Source organism: Oreochromis niloticus, linkage group LG3 (genome assembly GCF_001858045.2).
Source record: "Oreochromis niloticus isolate F11D_XX linkage group LG3, O_niloticus_UMD_NMBU, whole genome shotgun sequence".
Lineage (NCBI taxonomy): Eukaryota > Metazoa > Chordata > Actinopteri > Cichliformes > Cichlidae > Oreochromis > Oreochromis niloticus.
Window position 1 is genome coordinate 1,660,202 of NC_031967.2, and position 19,180 is coordinate 1,679,381.

Sequence of the window (19,180 nt, forward strand, 5' to 3'; positions counted from 1 at the left end):
TGTCTATGATAAGGTAAAGATACACGTGTGCATTTGTAATAAAGCTGGAATATAAAATGATGAAATAGAAAAGCATACAGTGTTTTTCCTCTGAGCAAATAGAAGCTTTGTGAGAAGCAGCCTCGCACCATCCGCAGGTTCTTCAAAACTGCAGGAGGCCATCAAGTATATAACGTCTCCGTCCACTAGAGGGAGACGTCGATTCAGCCTTACTGACATCATCAGCCCTGTACTCTCTGTAGCACACATGCACACTCTTGTGGATTTGCATGTTCTTTCTCTCCCAGCCTTCTGGAGGAGCGACAGTTTATCCACAGACTGATTTCCAGCTCACAGGCTGAGATGTAAGATAGAGAAATGTTAGCCCTGTGATGGCCGGCCAGCCTGTTCTAGCTTCCCGTAGACCCCTAATCGTGTCCGCACACCCTGAAAACATGATGCAGATCTCTACTTTGTGGTCTGCTTCTCAGGTTAGGTGGTCCCTTTTCCAAAGGCGCTGTTTGTGGTGAATATACCCTGTGCCCATCCCCCAAATGCCACATGCACACTGTGGGTACCAACTCGCTCCCTGTTGGGTGTTGGATCGCAGGGTTGAGAGATGGTGGGATGGGGTGGGTGGATTATGTGAGTGTGAGGCTTGTAAAAAGGCTGCCATGGTCTTTCTTTGTGTGACGGATGGCTGGGAGGCTGAACGGGCCTGTTTTGCATGATAAGAGAAGCCAGCGTAGGGAAGAATAGAGGTCTATTCAAGCCCTGTCATCCAAATCCACCCTCCTGCACCAACCCATCACCCACCCCTTCATCATCCATCCCTTCATCATTGCATCCCTCCTCCTTTCTTTTCACCTTCATTTTCTGGCCTTCCCTGTTTTCATTGGTTATTTCTCCCCCTATAAATCTATAGCCTTTACCCGCTCCTCTGACCTCCAAACCCCGTCTTATTTTATCCAACTTTATTTCTGTTCATTCAGATTTCCCCTCCTTTCCATCAAGCTGTTTGGACTTTGATGCGTTCCAAAACATTTGAATCCCATCGTTATTTCGTGGGTCTGCTGAATGAGGAGATATAATGGAAATGTCACGGTCAAAGCTCTTTAACATTAAAAGAGTCTCTGATTCTCTGACATGTTCACACAGTCAGCAGGAGATGGTACGGCATAATTAAAGTCATCGAAACAGCCACATAGTACTCTGTTATCATTCTTTAAAGTTCTGATTGTGAGTACTAATCAGAGCTGGCTACAATGTCGAGGTCTTTACCTTTCAATATAAAACACATGTTGTTGTGATTTGGTGCTGTATAAATAACGTTGAAGTTATTGGATCTAAATTCAACCCAAACACTCACCTGAAGCTTCTCGTTATGATTGTCTCATCAGTTTTGGCTTTAAGGACACGCTGATAACTGATGTTAACACATGATTTTGGTTACGCACAAATAGAACAAACACTTTTAATTCAGCTTTTTCAAACATCCCAACTTCACGTCACGGTAATAAAATTATTTTATAAAACTACCAGGGTCAGAATTATTAATCCCCTCATCGTAATTTTTTGTATTGACGTTGCAACAGCCGTTTGCTGTAGTTTTCAACAAGACTCGCACATCTCCAAAGTAATCCAAATACATTCTTGGTGACTTTCAAGCTCCTCCAAATTAAACTGTCAAGGACTTTCAATGGAATTCAAGTCAGAGCTTTTTTACTTGTTGCTCTGAAGGTGGTTCACCACGAGAGTCGTATGTTTGGGGTTGTTGTCATGTTGGAGGGTAAAGCGACGACCCTGACCCAGTTTTGCTGCCGACTGCTCCAGGTTTCCAAAATTACACGATTCTTTCCACTTTGACGACATTCACAGTTCCAGACGCTCCGAAGCATCCCTACAGCTTAGTACTCTCGTCATTGTGTGTGACTGTGGGGATTTTGTTCTTTCTCCAAACGTAAGCAGCGTCTCTATGGCTAGTTTTGTCTCATCTGACCAAAGGACGTGCTTTCTCCAGGTTGTCCTTAGGGTATCTCAGTCTGTCTGCACGGTTTCCATTGGTCTGCTTCATGTGCAGGGTCCAACTAACTGTCTTCTTTGAAATTACAATTGCAACTGTGCTACTGGCTTCACTTGTGTGTTGGCAGTTGTTCTGGGATCTTTGGATGCATCTCCCACTAGTCCTTTACTTCCTACCTCTGTAAGGCTTGTTCTGGCTCTCTTTGAGTTTCTCGATGATACTTCCACTCCAGTTCTTGACAGCTGGAAATGCAGCAGTAACTTTCCATATCCACCTCCTGAGTTATGAACACCAACATATCTTTTCCTTAAGCTAAACTGATTTCTTTTGTTTTTGGCATGAAGCTTTCTAAAGCTGCAGCTCAAACTTCTATTGGATGTAAACTGGAAGATAACCCTCAGGCAGATTTTACCAGCTATAAGTTTTACAAAGTCATTGCACACCCATGGTTTGTGCCATGGCTCAATAAAATGGTTAGTTTTCAGGAGCCATTTTTACATAATTCTGTTATTGTGTGCAAATAGAAATGATTAATGCTTTCTAGAGAAAACGTGAAGGTTTGAAATGTTGAAACTCTCTTGCTCTGTTAAAAACTCTGGAACCAGAGCTGCGTGTGTGAAACAGTCCCGACAGGCTGTGCGACACAATATGTCTCTGTTGAAATGAAATTTGTGGATCTTTGATGGTTTTTCTCTTTCACCTCCCTGACCAACCAGCGGCAGCATGCGCTCCTCTCTCAGCCTGGCCCTGGCTAACAGTTAGAGGGAGTTGTGTCTCCTGTGTTGCCCACAGAGGAGCTCTCATCGTTGGGGGTTTCTTTGTGATATCGTCGGACGGTTACTTCGCAGTATCAAACACTGTTGTGCTTTATAAAGAAAATTGAACTGGTTATAAACACAAAACACTGTTTACTCTTTTAGTTTTTGTTGTTTTTACTATTTCAGCTTTTATGATTATAGATGCATTTATATTTGCGGATCTTTCGAACCATATTTTAAGCCCGGAGACGCGTAACAGTCTGCGTGGCTGTCTCCACAGACAACTTTGCTAAAACCGCGTTTTCAGTGTATAGTTTACAGTTGCCCGGGGATTATTAAGATCGTCTTGTCTTACTGGAATGCTTCCTCTCACCAACTCCGTCATCAACAAGTGTCTCACGCACCCCCGGAGCCCTTTCAGTTGCAAATGCACACGCACAGAATGAAGCTTTTTGCCATTCCCATTGGTTCATGCCTGACTGCACGAGAATAGGAGAACTTTGGGAGTGAACAGACAGATGAGTTCAGTGTGTGAGCTGGCTGACTGACAACAAGTGGTTTTCCGCAAACTCTTTCACTGCACTGAAACCGCAAAACTTTACTGTGACAGTGTATCTCAGTGCTAGTTTAATGACTGCCTCGAGAGACTTTTAATTTAAGAAAGGGGGGGCAGGTTGTCCGCTGCAGTCTCACGGGTGTGTCGTGCGTAAGCCCCGGGTAAACGTGTAACTAAACCTGGCCAAAAGTCGCCAGATTGACGGCGACGAAGGCTCCCGAGTGCTCGATCGTTTCTTTGTAACTCAACTTTCCTATTTTCCCAGCATGTACAGCATGATGGAACACGAGCTGAAGCCGACTGGCCAGCCCCCTTCTCATCAGACCTCCCAGGGAATGTCACCGGTCACCGGCACCATGACCGGGAACATGGGCAGCAATGGAAACTCTCACCCGAGCTCTAAAACGGCATGCGCACCTGGAGCCGACCCCATGGATAAAGTCAAGCGGCCCATGAACGCTTTCATGGTCTGGTCCAGAGGGCAGAGGCGCAAGATGGCACAAGAAAACCCGAAAATGCACAACTCTGAAATCAGCAAGCGGCTCGGGGCCGAGTGGAAACTTCTGAACGATGCTGAGAAGCGGCCTTTCATTGACGAGGCCAAGCGGCTCCGTGCGGTCCATATGAAGGAGTACCCTGACTACAAGTACAAGCCACGACGCAAGACAAAGCCTTTACTCAAAAAAGACACTCAGGTAGGCAAGTACCCACTGACAGCGGGAAACCTGCTGGTGGCAGCGGCACAGAGCCAAGGTGGGAGCCCCAGGATGGAGAGCTATGGCTGGGGCCCCACCGGAGGATACGCCGGCATGCAGGGCGAGGCACTGGGCTACACGCAGCAGCTCCACCGGTATGACCTGTCAGCTCTCCAGTACCCACCTGCAATGACGGCGCCGCAGACGTACATGAACGGGGCCAACTCATACAGGTGAGTGTGTGTCTGCGTTTCTGCAAAACAACACCCACGCATGTTCCCAGCGCACGTTAAAGATGGCAAAACACGCAGAGATACGATGCTGAGCAGCAGCGTTTAAACTGTAGGCTACTTCTTCATTGGCCTTCTCCAAACTCAGGTCAAAGGTGTTAAAATCGGGTGAAAACGGAGTGTGCAATTGTTCAGTTAGTGCGACTTCATGGTTCCTTCGACATACACTTGGCGACACTGAAGAATTTATTTCTCTGTGCTGAAAATCCCCCCACGGTTATATTATTTTACACAGTTTCCTTGTTGATTTATAAAGTATTCTGATTCTGATTCTGATTTCAAAAAACGAGTCTGAGAAATGTCGTTTTATTACTGAATAAAAATTAAGGTACCAGAAATAAGTCATGCTGGATGTTCTCTGACTGCCACGGGACTCATTATGCTGGAGGCACATATGTTGCATCCATTCCCACCGAATCACAAAGAAGTCTACATATGATTGAGCAACGAGGTTTGTCTGCATTCCTCTGCCTGCAATCTTTATCAGTATAACTTGTTGGCAAGCAGGCTTGCTCTGTGTGTGGTCCCTACCCACAGACCCCCGTCCAAACCATTGTCCTGTGTTAGGGGAGATTTTGCCTCCTAGCACAGATCTCATGACCCTAAACAAAGTCTGAGGGCTTGATAAATTCTCTGGTGTAAGGATGGATGATGCTGCAATTTATTGCAGTAGTTCCAAATTTGATTGGTTCTGCTGACTCGTGTGCAGCTGTATCTGTCACTGCATTCTTAAATACAGCAGTGGAATCATTAAAGCTTCAGACTTTTTCCTTTAAGCTTTTAAACACAAGTCGAACCCAAACTTTACAAATTTTCTCAGACAGTATTTCCAAGATTTATCTGGAACACTTATCAACTTTATAATCCATCCAGTCTCTTCCGACATTGAAAATATCTTTCTATATTTATTTAATGAATACATTTTAGTGTCGAAAATCCCTGAAGCTGGCACCATCTCCTCTGTAGGTTTACAGACTGATTAAATCAAACACAGTCTGCTGTGCACTCACTCATTTACTCGTGTCTGTTGCAGAGTTCACGCTGTGCTTTGTTTACATACTCAGAACTTTTGTACATGATTATAGCAACAAGTCCCCAGTGCAAGATGAAAATATGTATGTATAAATTCTCAGTATAAAAGAAGTAATTCTGTATCGCGCTCTGTTAACTATATTACACAGAGCTACACAAATATCTGGTGCTTAAAGGTTATCTGGATATAATTACTACACATGGCACCGGGTTCAAATAACTATTGCAGAATTTCAGGTAATGCATTAGTGTGTTTGTAAAATGCTGATAAAGCGCTGTAACTAGCTCGGTGCACACTTGTTCATATGGTGGAAAAAGACAGGACAGAGTCGTAATTCAGCAGTATATCCTGACATTTTTATTCCAAAAATAAATACGCTGTTTTGAAAAATGTTCATGTCGTTTAACCTGGACTGCCGTCTTCACCCCACAGCCCCATGTCATACAGCAGCAGTCCACAGCAGCCCAGCCCTGTCACTATGTCCATGGTGAAATCAGAACCAGTGTCCCACTCTCCTCCTACGGGAACGCCAAACCACCATCGGGGGGCTTTGCAGGGTGACCTCAGAGACATGATCAGCATGTACATTCCTGGACCCGGAGGAGATGCCAGCGACCCTTCGACAGCACAGAGGGGCTACACCAGTGTCCAGCAGCACTACCTCACTGGAACTGTTCCTCTCACACACATCTAGGACTGAAGAACGGTTCACGAGCAGCTAGAGAGGAGATGGAATCGGGTGTGGAGTACTTCAGAGTGTCAGCATAAAGATACAAGTGGTGAAGTTTTTGATGATGCGTCTGCAGTACGACAAGTATCCGAATGTACTCTTTGGTGCCACACGGAAGACGCATCCAGGCCACACATGCAGCGCTGAGACTCCACCCACCACCCTGCCACAGACTGAATGTCTTGAGTGAAGCCGGGGTGTCTGTTTTGTACATAACATGTAATATTTTCTAGTGTTTTGTGTATTATAGAACTTGTGTTTTAGAACCAGCCTAAATACTTGCGATACTGGCTTTCATTACGGTTCCAGCACAGTCAGTGCTGGTTGGACTGGTTCCCGTGGCCATGTCTTTGTTTGGCGACTGTCACTTTCTTCCACCTGAAATCATGTGATAGCCACATCACCTGAGCTGCTGGCAATTCGTTAGTGCTGCTGTGACGCGTCAGCAGGAAACTCGAGAATGAAATGCACAACTTGAATAACAGAGCTTTTAAAATCTAACTCTTTGCGACGTGGCTTTGGTTTAGTAACCTTGTGTTAGATCAGGATTTGTACTCTTCAGTTACATTTGAATGAAATGAAACAAACTTCTGTTGGACAATCACCACCGTGTCTACAAGGAAAAGGACTGGCTTTGTGCAGTAGTACCTCCTACATGCAGTAGAAGCAGCAGCCTCAGTCAGAATCACACTTTGGGCTCTAAGATGTGACTGTGTTTACTGTGTGCAGGTGTTTTATTTGCTATAATTTAGTTTTAGGAGATTTTCATGTTTCGATGCATCAGTCTGAACTGAGCATGCTGAGTTTATATTCATGTCATCTTGCGCTAGGCAGGTGTAGTATTTCTTTTTCTATGCTTTTAAATAATTGAAAGGATTTTTATGTGAACTGCTAGATTTTCAGTTGGTCTTGCAAATGTCTCCACACAAGGACGCTGGATTGGAAAAAGACCAGAGTTGTTTTTAAATGAACTGTCAGTTGTATTTTTATAACTTTTAAAGAGAATGGATACGTGTTCCTGATTAAACCTCAGAAAACCTTTATTCTTGTTTCTAAACTTTTTGCAGTAACTAACGTTGAGCTAATGCTAATTTCTTTTTTAAGTTTAGTCCTGGTTGGATTCAAAGTGTGATCTTCAAACACAAACTGGACGTGTCATTCACATACTCTGATATAATTCTGTTCTAATCATCATAACTGAACTATGTCCAGCAGTCGGGGTTTAACCTGCCCAGTGTCATGTGTAAGTTACCGTAGGCAGCATTTATGCAAACAGGATGTATATCTGAGCTCTTATACTAAGAGTCCTGATTCCTTTTTGATGAAAAAGATTTGTGGCTTTCATAATAGCATTAATAAATTAGATATATGCCAACATGTTTCACCAAAATGAAATAACAGCAGCTCACTGAGTTTCCACTCCAATGACTCACTGATCCAGCCTTTATGCTCTCACTGGCTTCTTAGTTTAGATTATAATCATTCATCCATTTGCACTGCTGAGCTGGGCTGGATTAGGTGGGAGGTTGTGGGTTCGAATACTACAATTACATAGTGAATCCAAGTAATTCTGTAAATGATTTCCTCTTAAAACTACTCAAGAGAACAATCATGAGCCACATTTACACAGACTGATGATTCTGACATTGTTTTAATACAATTTGATTTTTCACTGTTTTAACGTCGGCCTAGAATTTATCTGCTTTGATATTTGCAATTATTGAATGCCAATAAGTTTCTACATGAATTATTTGCACTTTTATCGAATTATAATATTTGCTTTATGAATGCAGTATGAGTATACCCCACTATAGTATAATGGAGGGTTTTTGAGTATGAACGGCTTGTTTAATGTCAGGTCTTCATTGGATAAGTCAGCACTTTGTCCAAACCATCATTTTGTTCACTTTTTTCCCCTTTTAGCCATTTAAAAGTGGACTGGTGTGTTTTAGACCATTATTCTGCTGCATAACCTGAAACCCTGAAGGCCGAACATCATTTCATGCTTCAGGGCACAAACTGATGGTCCGACATCCTCTTTCGGGATTTTCTGGTAGAGAGCAGAACTCATTGTTCCATCAATTTGCAAATTCATGGTTCCAGCAGGTCATCGATCCTGAAGCACCAACGCAGCCGCAGACGGTCACACTGCAGCCATGTTTGACTGTTGGTAAGGTTTTATTTTTATGAAACACTGTGTCGGCTCCCACAGTTCACACTAACAAACACTAACACATCCCTGATGGATGGGACAGAGTTACATTTCTGTATCAGACTCGTGTGATTTTCCCCAAAACTTTTTTTTTTTTTTAGCTCTTTTTCACTCTGGAAATCTATGAATGCCATTTTGGCCCAATCTGTTTCTTCCTGTTGAATCATGAACACTTAGCTGAGGTAAGTGAGGCCTGAGGTTCCTCTGATGTAGTTCTGGGTTCTTTGATCACCTCCTGGACACGTCAGCAACACAGGCTTGGAGTCATTTTGGTAGGCCGGTCACTCCTGGGAAGACAGCCGCTCTGCTAAGTTTGTTGATAACAGTTCTCACTGTGGTCCGCTGGAGACTTGGACATGATGTCGATGATTTTGTTTCTGATCCGTTTGTGAGTTTCTTTAGATCACAGCATAAAGTGTTGCTCTCTTAACCTTCACTTTGTCAGACAGGTTTAAGTGATTTGCTGATTCATCAGTTCTGGCAGTAATCAGGCCTGCGTGTAGCGTTTGATAATCACAGTTATGATTTAAAAATGGATAATTCCTTTTTCACTTTGGACAGCAGGTTTGGTGACTTTGTTCCTCTTAATAAATGAAACTGTCCTTCAAAAACTGCATTTTGTATTTAATTAGGTTAATATGAAAATTTGTTTTAACATCTGAAAAGTGTTACAAATATGCAAAAAAAGAAAAACAGGAAAAACTTTGTTTCCACTGTATCCTGTTGTCACGATGTTCTGAGTTCATTAGTCGTAAATTTTTGCTTTCGCATTAAAAAACAGGAAATCTTTGACTTTAAAGCTGAATTGAAAAAGCTTTAAGTTATGTTTCAGAGACAGAAACAATTCTGTCCTCACTTTTCCTCCTAACACTTGGGACAAAAATGAACCTAAAGCGGGAGAACACAGGGGATCATGTGATAGGTGAGGATGAATTTTGGGGGCTGGGAAGGCAGGACAGGGTGTTCTCTATTGTGCCCAGAATTATTTAGAGCTCGATTATTTACTTTCTTATCTTTACCCTCTTTAAAAATTCACTTTCCTTAGTCTCTTCCTTCCTTTAGACTCGTCTTTCCTCCTCCCCCACGTCTTTCCACAGAAAAAGCGAGTGGATGGCCCGTTCGTAATTGGCCGTTTCAGAAGCACATTGTCCGTGGCTTTTCAAGTCGCAGGTGCATATAGTAAACCCGGAGTCCCCGCTCCTCCCCTGGGCGTCTTTGTTCCCACTCCCCGCTTTCCTCACTCCCCCACCGAGCAGAAAATTAGGGTTGCTTTTTAGGACTTAGTCCACAGGCTTAACCCTTTCACCGAGCAGCGCCTTTCTCATGGAAATGGGAGGGAATCACGCACTGGCTAATCGGTCACTGAGGGGAGGGGATAGGATCCTGAGGAAAGGGAGAAAAGATGAGCGCACTGAGACCAACAACAGGAGGGGCATAACAACGTAGAGCACATATAAGAGACTGCAAAAATCTATAGCTTCTCTGAGTCCTTCAACACGACATATTTTAAGATGACACACACATCTCTCTCTACACATCTTTTATCTCTTGGAAGGCGATATGGACCCTCCTAGGATGTGGACCTTTACAACTTTCCCACAACACCTTTCATTCTTAAAATATAAAACAGGGATCTTTTAGGAAGTAACTATATTAACCAAGAACAGCAAACCATGTGACATGATAACAGAAGTACCATGGGAACAATCGTTGACCATTTCTTGTAAGTGGGAGACGTTGGAGCACACGTTTGTTTTTTTGCTGAGGTCCATGGGACCATGTGAGGATAGGAATTGGATAGAAGGGGGAGAAAGAGTGGTGTGTGGGAGGAGGAGGAGGTGGAGGGAGAGTCAATGGAAGGATTTTCTGGTCCAGTACATCTCCTCACCTAGCAACAAGCAATGAGGCTTCAAAAAGTGGTTGCCATGGATATGCCAAGAGTGACTTAAAAGTCTTTACAAAGAGCTGCAGTCATTCTCTGTTTGTGTGAGTGTTGTGTGAGCATCAGGTGGTGGTTACCAACAGAGTTTTAAAGTGGGATTCAGTGTTTACATCCAAGATTCAATTTAGTTTTATTTAAATGACAACAAATCACAACAACAGCTCTTTATTTTGGAAGGTAAAGACGCAAAAACCTGAGATTCACAAACTCTTTGCAGGACGTGAATCTACACACACACACACACACACACACACACACTCTCTCTCTTTATGTGATGATGCAGAAAAGAAAAACTGTAAACCTCCAACTTAAAATCACAATCTTTTATTTCACCTACAGAGAAATTCAATATCAGGATATGCTGTGTTGCTCACTGCTGTTACAATCAAGTTTAAACAAATCAGTGGAATATATATGATAAACAAAAGTGCCAGATTACTCATCGTGGTCTCGTCTGACACAGTTTCCTCCACAGAGCCTTTGACCCTGTGACCATCAAAACCAGTGTGATCAGAAAACTGCATCAAAGGAATGTAAGGACAGTCACTGCAGGCAGGGAGAGGACTCAAGAGCCAGCAGCTCGATCCATAATTTCAGCCCACCACCAAAGCTGCCCTGCTGTTAATCATAAAAGCTGAATGATCAGTTTGGCATGTTACAATTTCACCTGTACGTCACAGTCAGGTGCATATCTGAAATACCATGTGTCCCAAAGGCTTTGTACAAACATTTCATGTGTAAGTTTGGTCTTCCAAGTTTAAAGACACATATGAGTGTCTAACGAACACGTAGATGGCTCTCTGTTATTCACGTTTAGTGACTGTTATTTGTCTATTCCCCCTTTTTCTTCTGAGGTGAACTGTTCCAGTAGTAAAGAACCTGCAGAGCAATAATGCCGTTGCAGGTTGAGGATATGACGTAGGTGAGTGCCATCAGTGAGTCTCCAGTTTCCTGTAAAAAGACAGCATCATGCTAAATAATTTACTTTTTGGGGAATGTGAACCATGTCCTCTATAATGAGATATTAGTTCATTAAAGAGGTAAATGTAACCCTCTGATCAGGGATAGTTCCTGTAAAAACTGGTGCTCAAACCAGGGCAAAGACACGGAGGTGTGCATTGTATTTTACCCGTCTCACCTGTACTGAGGTAAAGATGCGTGCAAGTGACCCAGCGAACAGCATGAAAACAGACACGGCGGAGAGCTGGCCGGTGTGACCGTTAGAGTAGTTGGTGGATGCCTGGATGAGCTGAGAGAACCGGACAGATTATCACGTGTTACTCAAGCATGAGCGTCTGTTTGATGGAGGCTGACACATTCTTCTTTCTGCATGTTGTTAGTGGACACTGTGTAACTGTAAAGCTGGATTACAAATATTCTGTTTCACTTCATCTGACGGCATGTGTTAGCTGACATATCGTACACACCATGAGGACAAAAACTCATCAGTCTGAGTACTGTGAATACTGTCTGGATGCACTGTACTGTGGCACTGTGTCACAGGAATGCCTGAAAAGCCAACATCTGAAAACAGCTACAGATGATTTGACAAGATGTGTGTGACGTGTGCAGGCCTACCCTCCCAATGATGATCGCCGGCATGTTGAAGGCCTGCATGGAGGTAACCACTGACATAGGAGTCACTGGGGACAGGAGCAGGACCAGCAGGCTAAAGTATATAACCATGAATAGGAGACCTGCAAGGGAAGAAACATATCGATGTAACAATGTTAAACTGAATTATTCGTTTCATATAGAAGCCCGTTTCAGCCACTAGAGAAGAAGGAAAAAAAAAGTATCCATAACTCAAAATTTCAAGTTGTTTTCTCAAAATTTTGAGAAAAGTAACTCGAAAGTTCGAGTTAGCTCTGCCAATCAGTAATCTACGTGAATGACGTCATTTTCTTGTTACCTGGGAGGATATGGTGAGCTACCAATGTATAGCAACAAATTGGTGCTTCGAGAGAACGTGTGCTGATAGTAACGCCATGTGATTCAGCTAATAACAAGGATTTCATCATTTGTGAAGCATGAAAATACTCAAAATACTGTAACACTGTTAGCTTAGCTGTAGCATTTGTAGCCGAGGGCTTCAGCTTCCGGGTAACAAGGAAATGATGTCATTCATGTAGATACTGATTGGCAGTGCTAACTCAAAATTTCAAGTTACTTTTCTCAGTTATGAATACTTTTTTTTTTTAGCGGCAGAAACAAGCTTCCATAGTTTTATGCATTATGGCTCAATTTCATTATAAAATACTAACATTCAGTTAAGACTAGCTATCAGATGTAAAATGTCTTTTTTCATGCATATTTTGGTATTTATTAACATCAAGGGGAGAAGTCAAATGACTGGTCATTTCACAGTTATACGCTACATGCATACATGCTTGAGGCGACTACAAGCTTCACAAAATTCTACAACGACCGAAGCAGTTCTGGTAATAGTTCAGTTTGCATGAAGTCTTACCTGTGCTGGTTCTTTTTCCATAATGCTGAATGAGGAAGCCAATGGTGACTGTCTGCAACATGAGGAAAAGAGCCTCACCCCAGGAACTGCAGTGACATACGGCATAAAGAAAACCTGGACCCTTAATAAACAGTGATTACAATAACAGATGCAGAATTCAGAGCGCCTTGTGTCCATTTCTGCTTTACAGAACCAAACCAAATATGGTCCAACCTGAAAGGGAAGTTTTTGGCAACACTGTAAGCCATTGTCCCTGTGATAGCCAACAGTTCCAGCAGCACAGACTTGAAGCTCAGCCCCTCAGCGCTCTTCGCTCCAAGAAGCTTTAAGATCTGAGGAAGCTTCACTGTTAAAAAACAATTGGGGAAAAAAGTTATGTAAAGACTGAAGGCATCTGAAAAAAATGTAACATACAGTACTGTACAGAAGTTTTGCACCACCCCTCACTTCTTTATATTTTCTAGGAAAACAGGTGGAAGATGGGTGCAGCGATTTATTGAAGCAAACAATCGGTTTTCGATTTATACAGTGTATACGCTATCAGTCAGGAGTTATGGAACACCGAATTGAAGTCCAATGAGCAGCTTGAAATGGTACAAAGTAAGTGTTGAACTGTCAGAGGTTAAACAAAGGTAAGGTTTCCCCAAACTGAAAAATAATGCGAATTTCAGAATGATACAAGAAGGTCTTTTTCAGGGACAACATAGGTTAACAGTTTAAAGCTGCTCTGCAGCAGTGGAGGCTGATCGAGCCTGGTGCTACTAATTCCCACAGGTGTTACTTCCAGCCCCCTCTGTCTGCATAAAGCAGTGTTGGACACACTGTGGTACCATACCCTCGTCAGCATCAGCTGAACAGTACTGTACTGCAGGAAGTAGTATGATGTGAGAAAAAAGCGATTAACAATGGAAGAGGGACAGACCATCATAACACTTATCAATGTAGGTCTGTGCTACAGACGCTAAGTCCACACTAATACGTTTTCGTTTGAAAACGCATAGTTTTCTCTCCGTTTCGTCCACACTGAGACGGCATTTTCGCTCAAGGAAAACGCAGCGTTTTGAAAATGTTCTCCAAAGCAGATACATCTGAAAATGCCTTTTTCGCGTCACACTGTGGACAGCGAAGCCGGAGCCTTTTCGAAAACGATGACACATTTTATGACACACTAAGATTGCTTATTTATACTATGCTTTGATTTCAGAGTGCAATGAGACATTAAACTGCATAATCTTCAATAAAAACTGGAAAAATTGGTGTGTTTTGAAACTTTGGACCAGTAGTGTGGATCAAAAAACAAGAGTTTGTACAAATTTAACAGACTTGACAGTCAATGTTTGGTCATTTATTCTTAAAAACAAACAAAACAAACAAATAACAGCCTAAACTGTCTTAGACAAGTGTTCCTGTATAATTTCTTTAAGTATCCTCTAGGAAGGGTTCTACAGACTTCTTGGAGGAAAATCCAAAGCTCTTCTTGGGATGCCGTCTCCCGTTTGTTCTGCTATCTTATCGAGATGATCCCACACCGCATTGATAATACTGAAGTCTAGGTTCTGGAGAGGCCCATCCATGATTGATAGAAAAACACACATCATCATCCTGTTGACAGTCACACATTTCCCAGATGGTAGATTTTAAATTTTAACATTTTTTTTTGTGTATAATATTTGCGAATAATAAATTAAAATAAAGACTAACAACAGGAGCCTACTTGGGAAAGCACATGTGTTTGGCACAACAAAGCATAATTCTGCTTGTAGAATAATTCTACATATTCGTTATGTAAGACTCTGGATACTGTGGCTCCTCTGAAAAAGAAAGCCTCAAATCAGAAGTACTTTACCCCATCAGTGCCAACCTTAAAGCAGATGACTCGTAAGCTGGAGAGGAAATGGCGTGTCACAAATTTAGAGGATCATCATTTAGCCTGGAGAAATAGTTTGCTGCTTTATAAGAAAGCCCTCCGCAAAGCCAGAACATCTTACTATTCGTCAGTGATTGAAGAAAATAAGAACAACCCCAGGTTTCTCTTCAGCACTGTAGCCAGGCTGACAAAAAGTCAGAGCTCTACTGAGCCAACAATCCCTTTAACGTTAACTAGTCATTACTAGTTAACGTTAAAGGGATTGTTGAACTTCTTCACAAATAAAATTTTTATCATTAGAGAAAAAATTACCAATAATCATCCCACAGATGTAATATTATCTACAGCTACTTTTAGTACCATTGATGTTCATTTAGACTCTTTTTCTCCAATTGATCTTTCTGAGTTAACTTCAATAATTACTTCCTCCAAACCATCAACGTGTCTTTTAGACCCCATTCCTACAAAACTGCTCAAAGAAGTCCTGCCATTAATTAATTCATCAATCTTAAATATGATCAACCTATCTCTAATAATCGGCTATGTACCACAGGCCTTCAAGGTGGCTGTAGTTAAACCTTTACTTAAAAAGCCATCTCTAGACCCAGCTGTCTTAGCTAATTATAGGCCAATCTCCAACCTTCCTTTCATATCAAACATCCTTGAAAGAGTAGTTGTCAAACAGCTAACAGATCATCTGCAGAGGAATGGCTTATTTGAAGAGTTTCAGTCAGGTTTCAGAGATGGGGAAGTCATGTGATTTTCTGTTTTCTCTGCATTATTGTGGGGTTTTTACCTCATGATATAAAGCACCTTGAGGAGACTGTGGGGCTATACTACATATGAAATATGACTATAATTAATTATATCACTAAAATTAAATGAAATTGATGTTTATTTATAATTACAAACAAAGAAGCCAAATAATATATTCTAACGTTTTGATTGACTAAGGCAGCCATTCAGATAAAGGCAGTTACACAAAAAGGTGGAGGAAGCATTTTACCCATCACTGATCCCAGTATGATGCCGATCCCCAGGCCTTTGCTCAGTACAATCTTCAGACATGGCACTGGAAGAAAACACAGGCTGAATGATTATCAGGACCTTTAGCATGTAATGTCTGCAGCAATGCATTAATATGTATATTTATTATTTTTTATTTGCAGTAAAGGAAAACAGTAAGTTAAGTGAAGAAAAAAATCGATGCACTGTTAAACTGATTTTGAATAAAAATTGTAAAGTTGCATAACAAACCAAACATGACGTTTGTTTCCACAGCAAGGATATTAACGTTAACTAAACCTATTTGTGAAGAAATATTTAGGCATCTTTAATTTCATTCTGTGTTTATTTAGTAATAAAGCCGAAACTAAAACCAGAAAAACCATTTTGGAAACTAACCGAAATGGAAACAACTCAACTCGGTTCAAAGCATCCATTCATCCACCTTCTGTCGCGTATCTGGGCTCAGGTCGCAGGGGCAGCAGTCTGAGCAGTCCGGTGAGACCTGGGTCTGACTGAGGCCTCCTCCTGGTGGGACATGCCTGGAACACCTCACCTAGCTGGTGTCCAGGATTCATCCTAGTGGATGCCTCAGCTGGCTCCTTTCAATGTGGAGGAGCTATGGCTCTACTCTGAGTCCATCTTCAATGACCAAGCTCCGTATCTGTGAGGGAGAGCCCAGCCACTCTTCGAAGGAAACTCATGTCTTGGAATTTGTAGCCGTAACCTCTTTAGTCACTACTCAGAGCTTGTGACCACAGGTGAGGATATGAATATAGACTGACCGGTAAATCGACAGCCTTGCTTTCATACTCCAGCCTTGCTCTCTCTTCACCACAACAAACTGCATCCGCATCACTCCAGATACCACCCCAATCCGTCTGTCAATCTGGCATTCCACAATCCCCTCACTCAGGAACAAGACCCCAAGAACTTCTCTACTTCAGGCAGTAACCTATCCCAGATTCAGGGTGGGCACTCCACCCTTTTCTGTCTGGGAACCATGGTCTTTGACATTGAGGGGCTAATTCTCTTCTCCACAGACAGCTCCAGTGCAAGCTGGAGGTCACAATCCCGAGAAGGTAAAAGAACCACATCGCCCGCAAAAACCAAAGATCAAATTCTGAGGCCACCAAAGTGGTCAAAACAACATACTTTAAAACAAAAACTAATTTAAATAAAAAAATCATAATAACTCTGTACCACAGGTTGTGTCATAAATACATTTTCCTCTCTGAATAAGATTTATTTCTAACTCCAGTAAAAGAAACAGAACACACTCACAAGTCACGGCAAAAAGCATTACAGTAAGTTCACCTCAACAGTAAAGAGACTGGAACTGCAGGTGTTTGGATTTTGTGACCAAGAAATCACGGAGACATTTTGCTACACTTTCTTTATAATCTCACGAAAACGAAGCCATCTGATGGTAAACTTACATTTGTGAATAATGAACTTGGCAAAAAGCAGCATTTGATTAATAAGAGAAAAGGTGGATAATATAATAAGAGCTAACAAATATGACATTTCTACAGTAAATAACATCATGACTTAAATCTATGAATCAGCTTTAAAGACATTTAGTTCACCTGTTTTTTTAATGAACTTTTTGAGAGAAATTGAGAGAATAAAAACACAAATATTCCTCCAATAAATTTTTCCTGTTTGATGTTTTTCTGACTTTGAAGTTCGTACTTGGAGTAACACAGTGTAACTGACACAGTGTTGCCAGTCGTGTCGAGCTCGTGTCGTTACTTTGTAGCAGACTGGTTGCTCAAACGAGCTCCTTCATTGGTTTGCATGCAGCTGCTTTCAAATATCGTTACAGTTTATCTTTTAAGCGTTCCGACACCAGATGACTCTCAGTTTATTTTACGCCTAACGTGGAAACGTCGCCCGTGTCCTGTCATCAGACCCTCGGAGTTACACTTTTCGGTAATAAACTGCGCTTGTCGAACTACGACGAGCCTCTTACCGTCTAGAAAGTTGAACTTGAGGAAGAACTCGTCGTAGCATGATTCTGGCATAAAATAGGTCAACAGAAGCCCTTTGAAAGGATCCATAAAAGATAAACCCTCAACGACAACGGCTTCTTCCGCCATTGTGAAGACGTGACGTCGCCGTTTAATGTGTAACAGAAAGAAGATCCCACCAGTTCAAATGACATCACAAATGTTCCGCTAACAGTGTGCTGTCATAAAGTGCTCGACTCCATCATGTAACAGTACAGGAATGTTTTAGTTAATATCCCACATATATATCAGTTACACAGGTATCACCTAGAAGGTAAAACCCAACATTTCTAGAAGCTGAAAAAGTGTCTTTGACAAACGATGGCGCTGTAATTAACTGTAAGAGACAGGATATCAATCAAATTCACCGCATGATTAAAGTGGAATCAAGTGCAAAGTAAATCACACTTATTATGGTTTTAGGTTGATTACTATTTCAATTCAATTTCTATAGCCTCAGTTCACAGGAAGAATCGCCTCATGCTTGGTGACAGTGGAAAGGAAAAACTTCCTTTTAACAGGAAGAAATCTCTGACAGAATCAGGCTGAGACATCAGGTTGGCCATCTGGCATGATGGTTTGGGGATGAGGAGAGAAAGCCAGAGATTAACTAATAAATAAATGCAGAGTGGTGTATAAACACATAGTGAGTGAAAAAAGTGAGTGAAGAAGAAAGTCTAAACCTTTTGTAGTATAACCAATGGAGGATTCAGGGTCATCTTATCCAGCCCTAACTATGAATTTTTTAAAAAAGGACATTTTTACATGCAATTTTAATATTAGAGACAGTGTCTGTCTCCTGAATCCAAACTTCCAGCTGGTTCTGAAGAAGAGGGGCTTGAGAGCTGAAGGCTCTGCCTCACATTCTGCTTTTAAATACTCGATGTATTTAAAGCACAAGTAAACCAGCAGTCTGAGAGTGACTGCACTATTGGGGTGATACTAATAGGTTGTTAAGATAAGATGGGGCCTGAAGACATTGTATGTGGTGAGAATGATTATAAATTCAATTCTGGATTTAACAGGAGCCAATGAAGAGAAGCCTGTATGGACAAAATATACACACTCTTTCTAGTCCCTGTCAGGACTCTTGCTGCAGCATTTTGGATTACCTGAAGGCTTTATAGGGAGTTTTTAGGACATCCTGATAATAATGAATTACAGTAGTCCAGCCTGGAAATAATAAATGCATGAACTAGTTTTTCAGCGTCAACTTAGAGATGTTGCACAAATGGAAGAAATCAGTCCTACCAGTGGGACAATCAAGGGAAGCTGTGCTTGCTTTGTCAAATCTAAAACATAATTTAAAATCTACCAAATTTAAACCAATCTCTGTCCTTTCAGAATCAGAAGACTTTATTAAACCTTACAAAAATTAAGTTTTGGTTTTTGAAAAGAAAGCTATTAAAACAAATGAATACTCTAAAATACTGAGTCAAAGTCAAAGAAAAAAGTGAGGAGAAAAAATCAGGAGCAACTGAAACAGGCTGCAGGTTTCATCATAAAGCTCCTCTCCTGTCAGTTAATATGTGCATCCAGCCTTTCCGTTACTACCATCTTGTGGCTGCAGTCGGCTATTGTTGTTGAAAGCTGTATTTATTTTAGACT

At 41.7% G+C, this 19,180-nt stretch overlaps 2 protein-coding genes across 2 annotated transcripts; one reads left to right on the plus strand and one right to left on the minus strand.

Moving 5' to 3' along the window:
- Positions 1–2,904: 2,904 nt before the first annotated feature.
- sox19b (SRY-box transcription factor 19b) lies at positions 2,905–7,107 on the plus strand. The gene is made up of 2 exons (XM_003458918.4): positions 2,905–4,244; positions 5,767–7,107. The coding sequence occupies exons 1-2, from the start codon at positions 3,583–3,585 to the stop codon at positions 6,026–6,028; spliced, it is 924 nt and encodes a 307-aa protein (XP_003458966.1). The 5' UTR covers positions 2,905–3,582; the 3' UTR covers positions 6,029–7,107.
- Positions 7,108–10,526: 3,419 nt separating this feature from the next.
- mpdu1b (mannose-P-dolichol utilization defect 1b) lies at positions 10,527–17,702 on the minus strand. Its single transcript, XM_003458926.5, has 7 exons — positions 17,536–17,702; positions 15,562–15,627; positions 12,902–13,034; positions 12,689–12,774; positions 11,797–11,915; positions 11,357–11,467; positions 10,527–11,169 (listed from the first exon to the last, which is right to left on the minus strand). Exons 1-7 carry the CDS (start codon positions 17,660–17,662, stop codon positions 11,050–11,052), a joined length of 762 nt encoding a protein of 253 aa, XP_003458974.1. The 5' UTR covers positions 17,663–17,702; the 3' UTR covers positions 10,527–11,049.
- Positions 17,703–19,180: the final 1,478 nt, after the last annotated feature.

What these genes read in the sequence shown, in the direction of transcription:
- sox19b (XM_003458918.4), top strand. Translation starts at nt 3,583, where the DNA reads ATGTACAGCATGATGGAACACGAGCTGAAGCCGACTGGCCAGCCCCCT. An exon ending in AACGGGGCCAACTCATACAG is followed by an intron (nt 4,245 to 5,766) that starts GTGAGTGTGTGT and finishes TTCACCCCACAG; the next exon opens with CCCCATGTCATACAGCAGCA.
- mpdu1b (XM_003458926.5), bottom strand. Translation starts at nt 17,662, where the DNA reads ATGGCGGAAGAAGCCGTTGTCGTTGAGGGTTTATCTTTTATGGATCCT. An exon ending in CAAGTTCAACTTTCTAGACG is followed by an intron (nt 15,628 to 17,535) that starts GTAAGAGGCTCG and finishes GTTTTCTTCCAG; the next exon opens with TGCCATGTCTGAAGATTGTA. An exon ending in GCATCTTTACCTCAGTACAG is followed by an intron (nt 11,170 to 11,356) that starts GTGAGACGGGTA and finishes GTCTTTTTACAG; the next exon opens with GAAACTGGAGACTCACTGAT.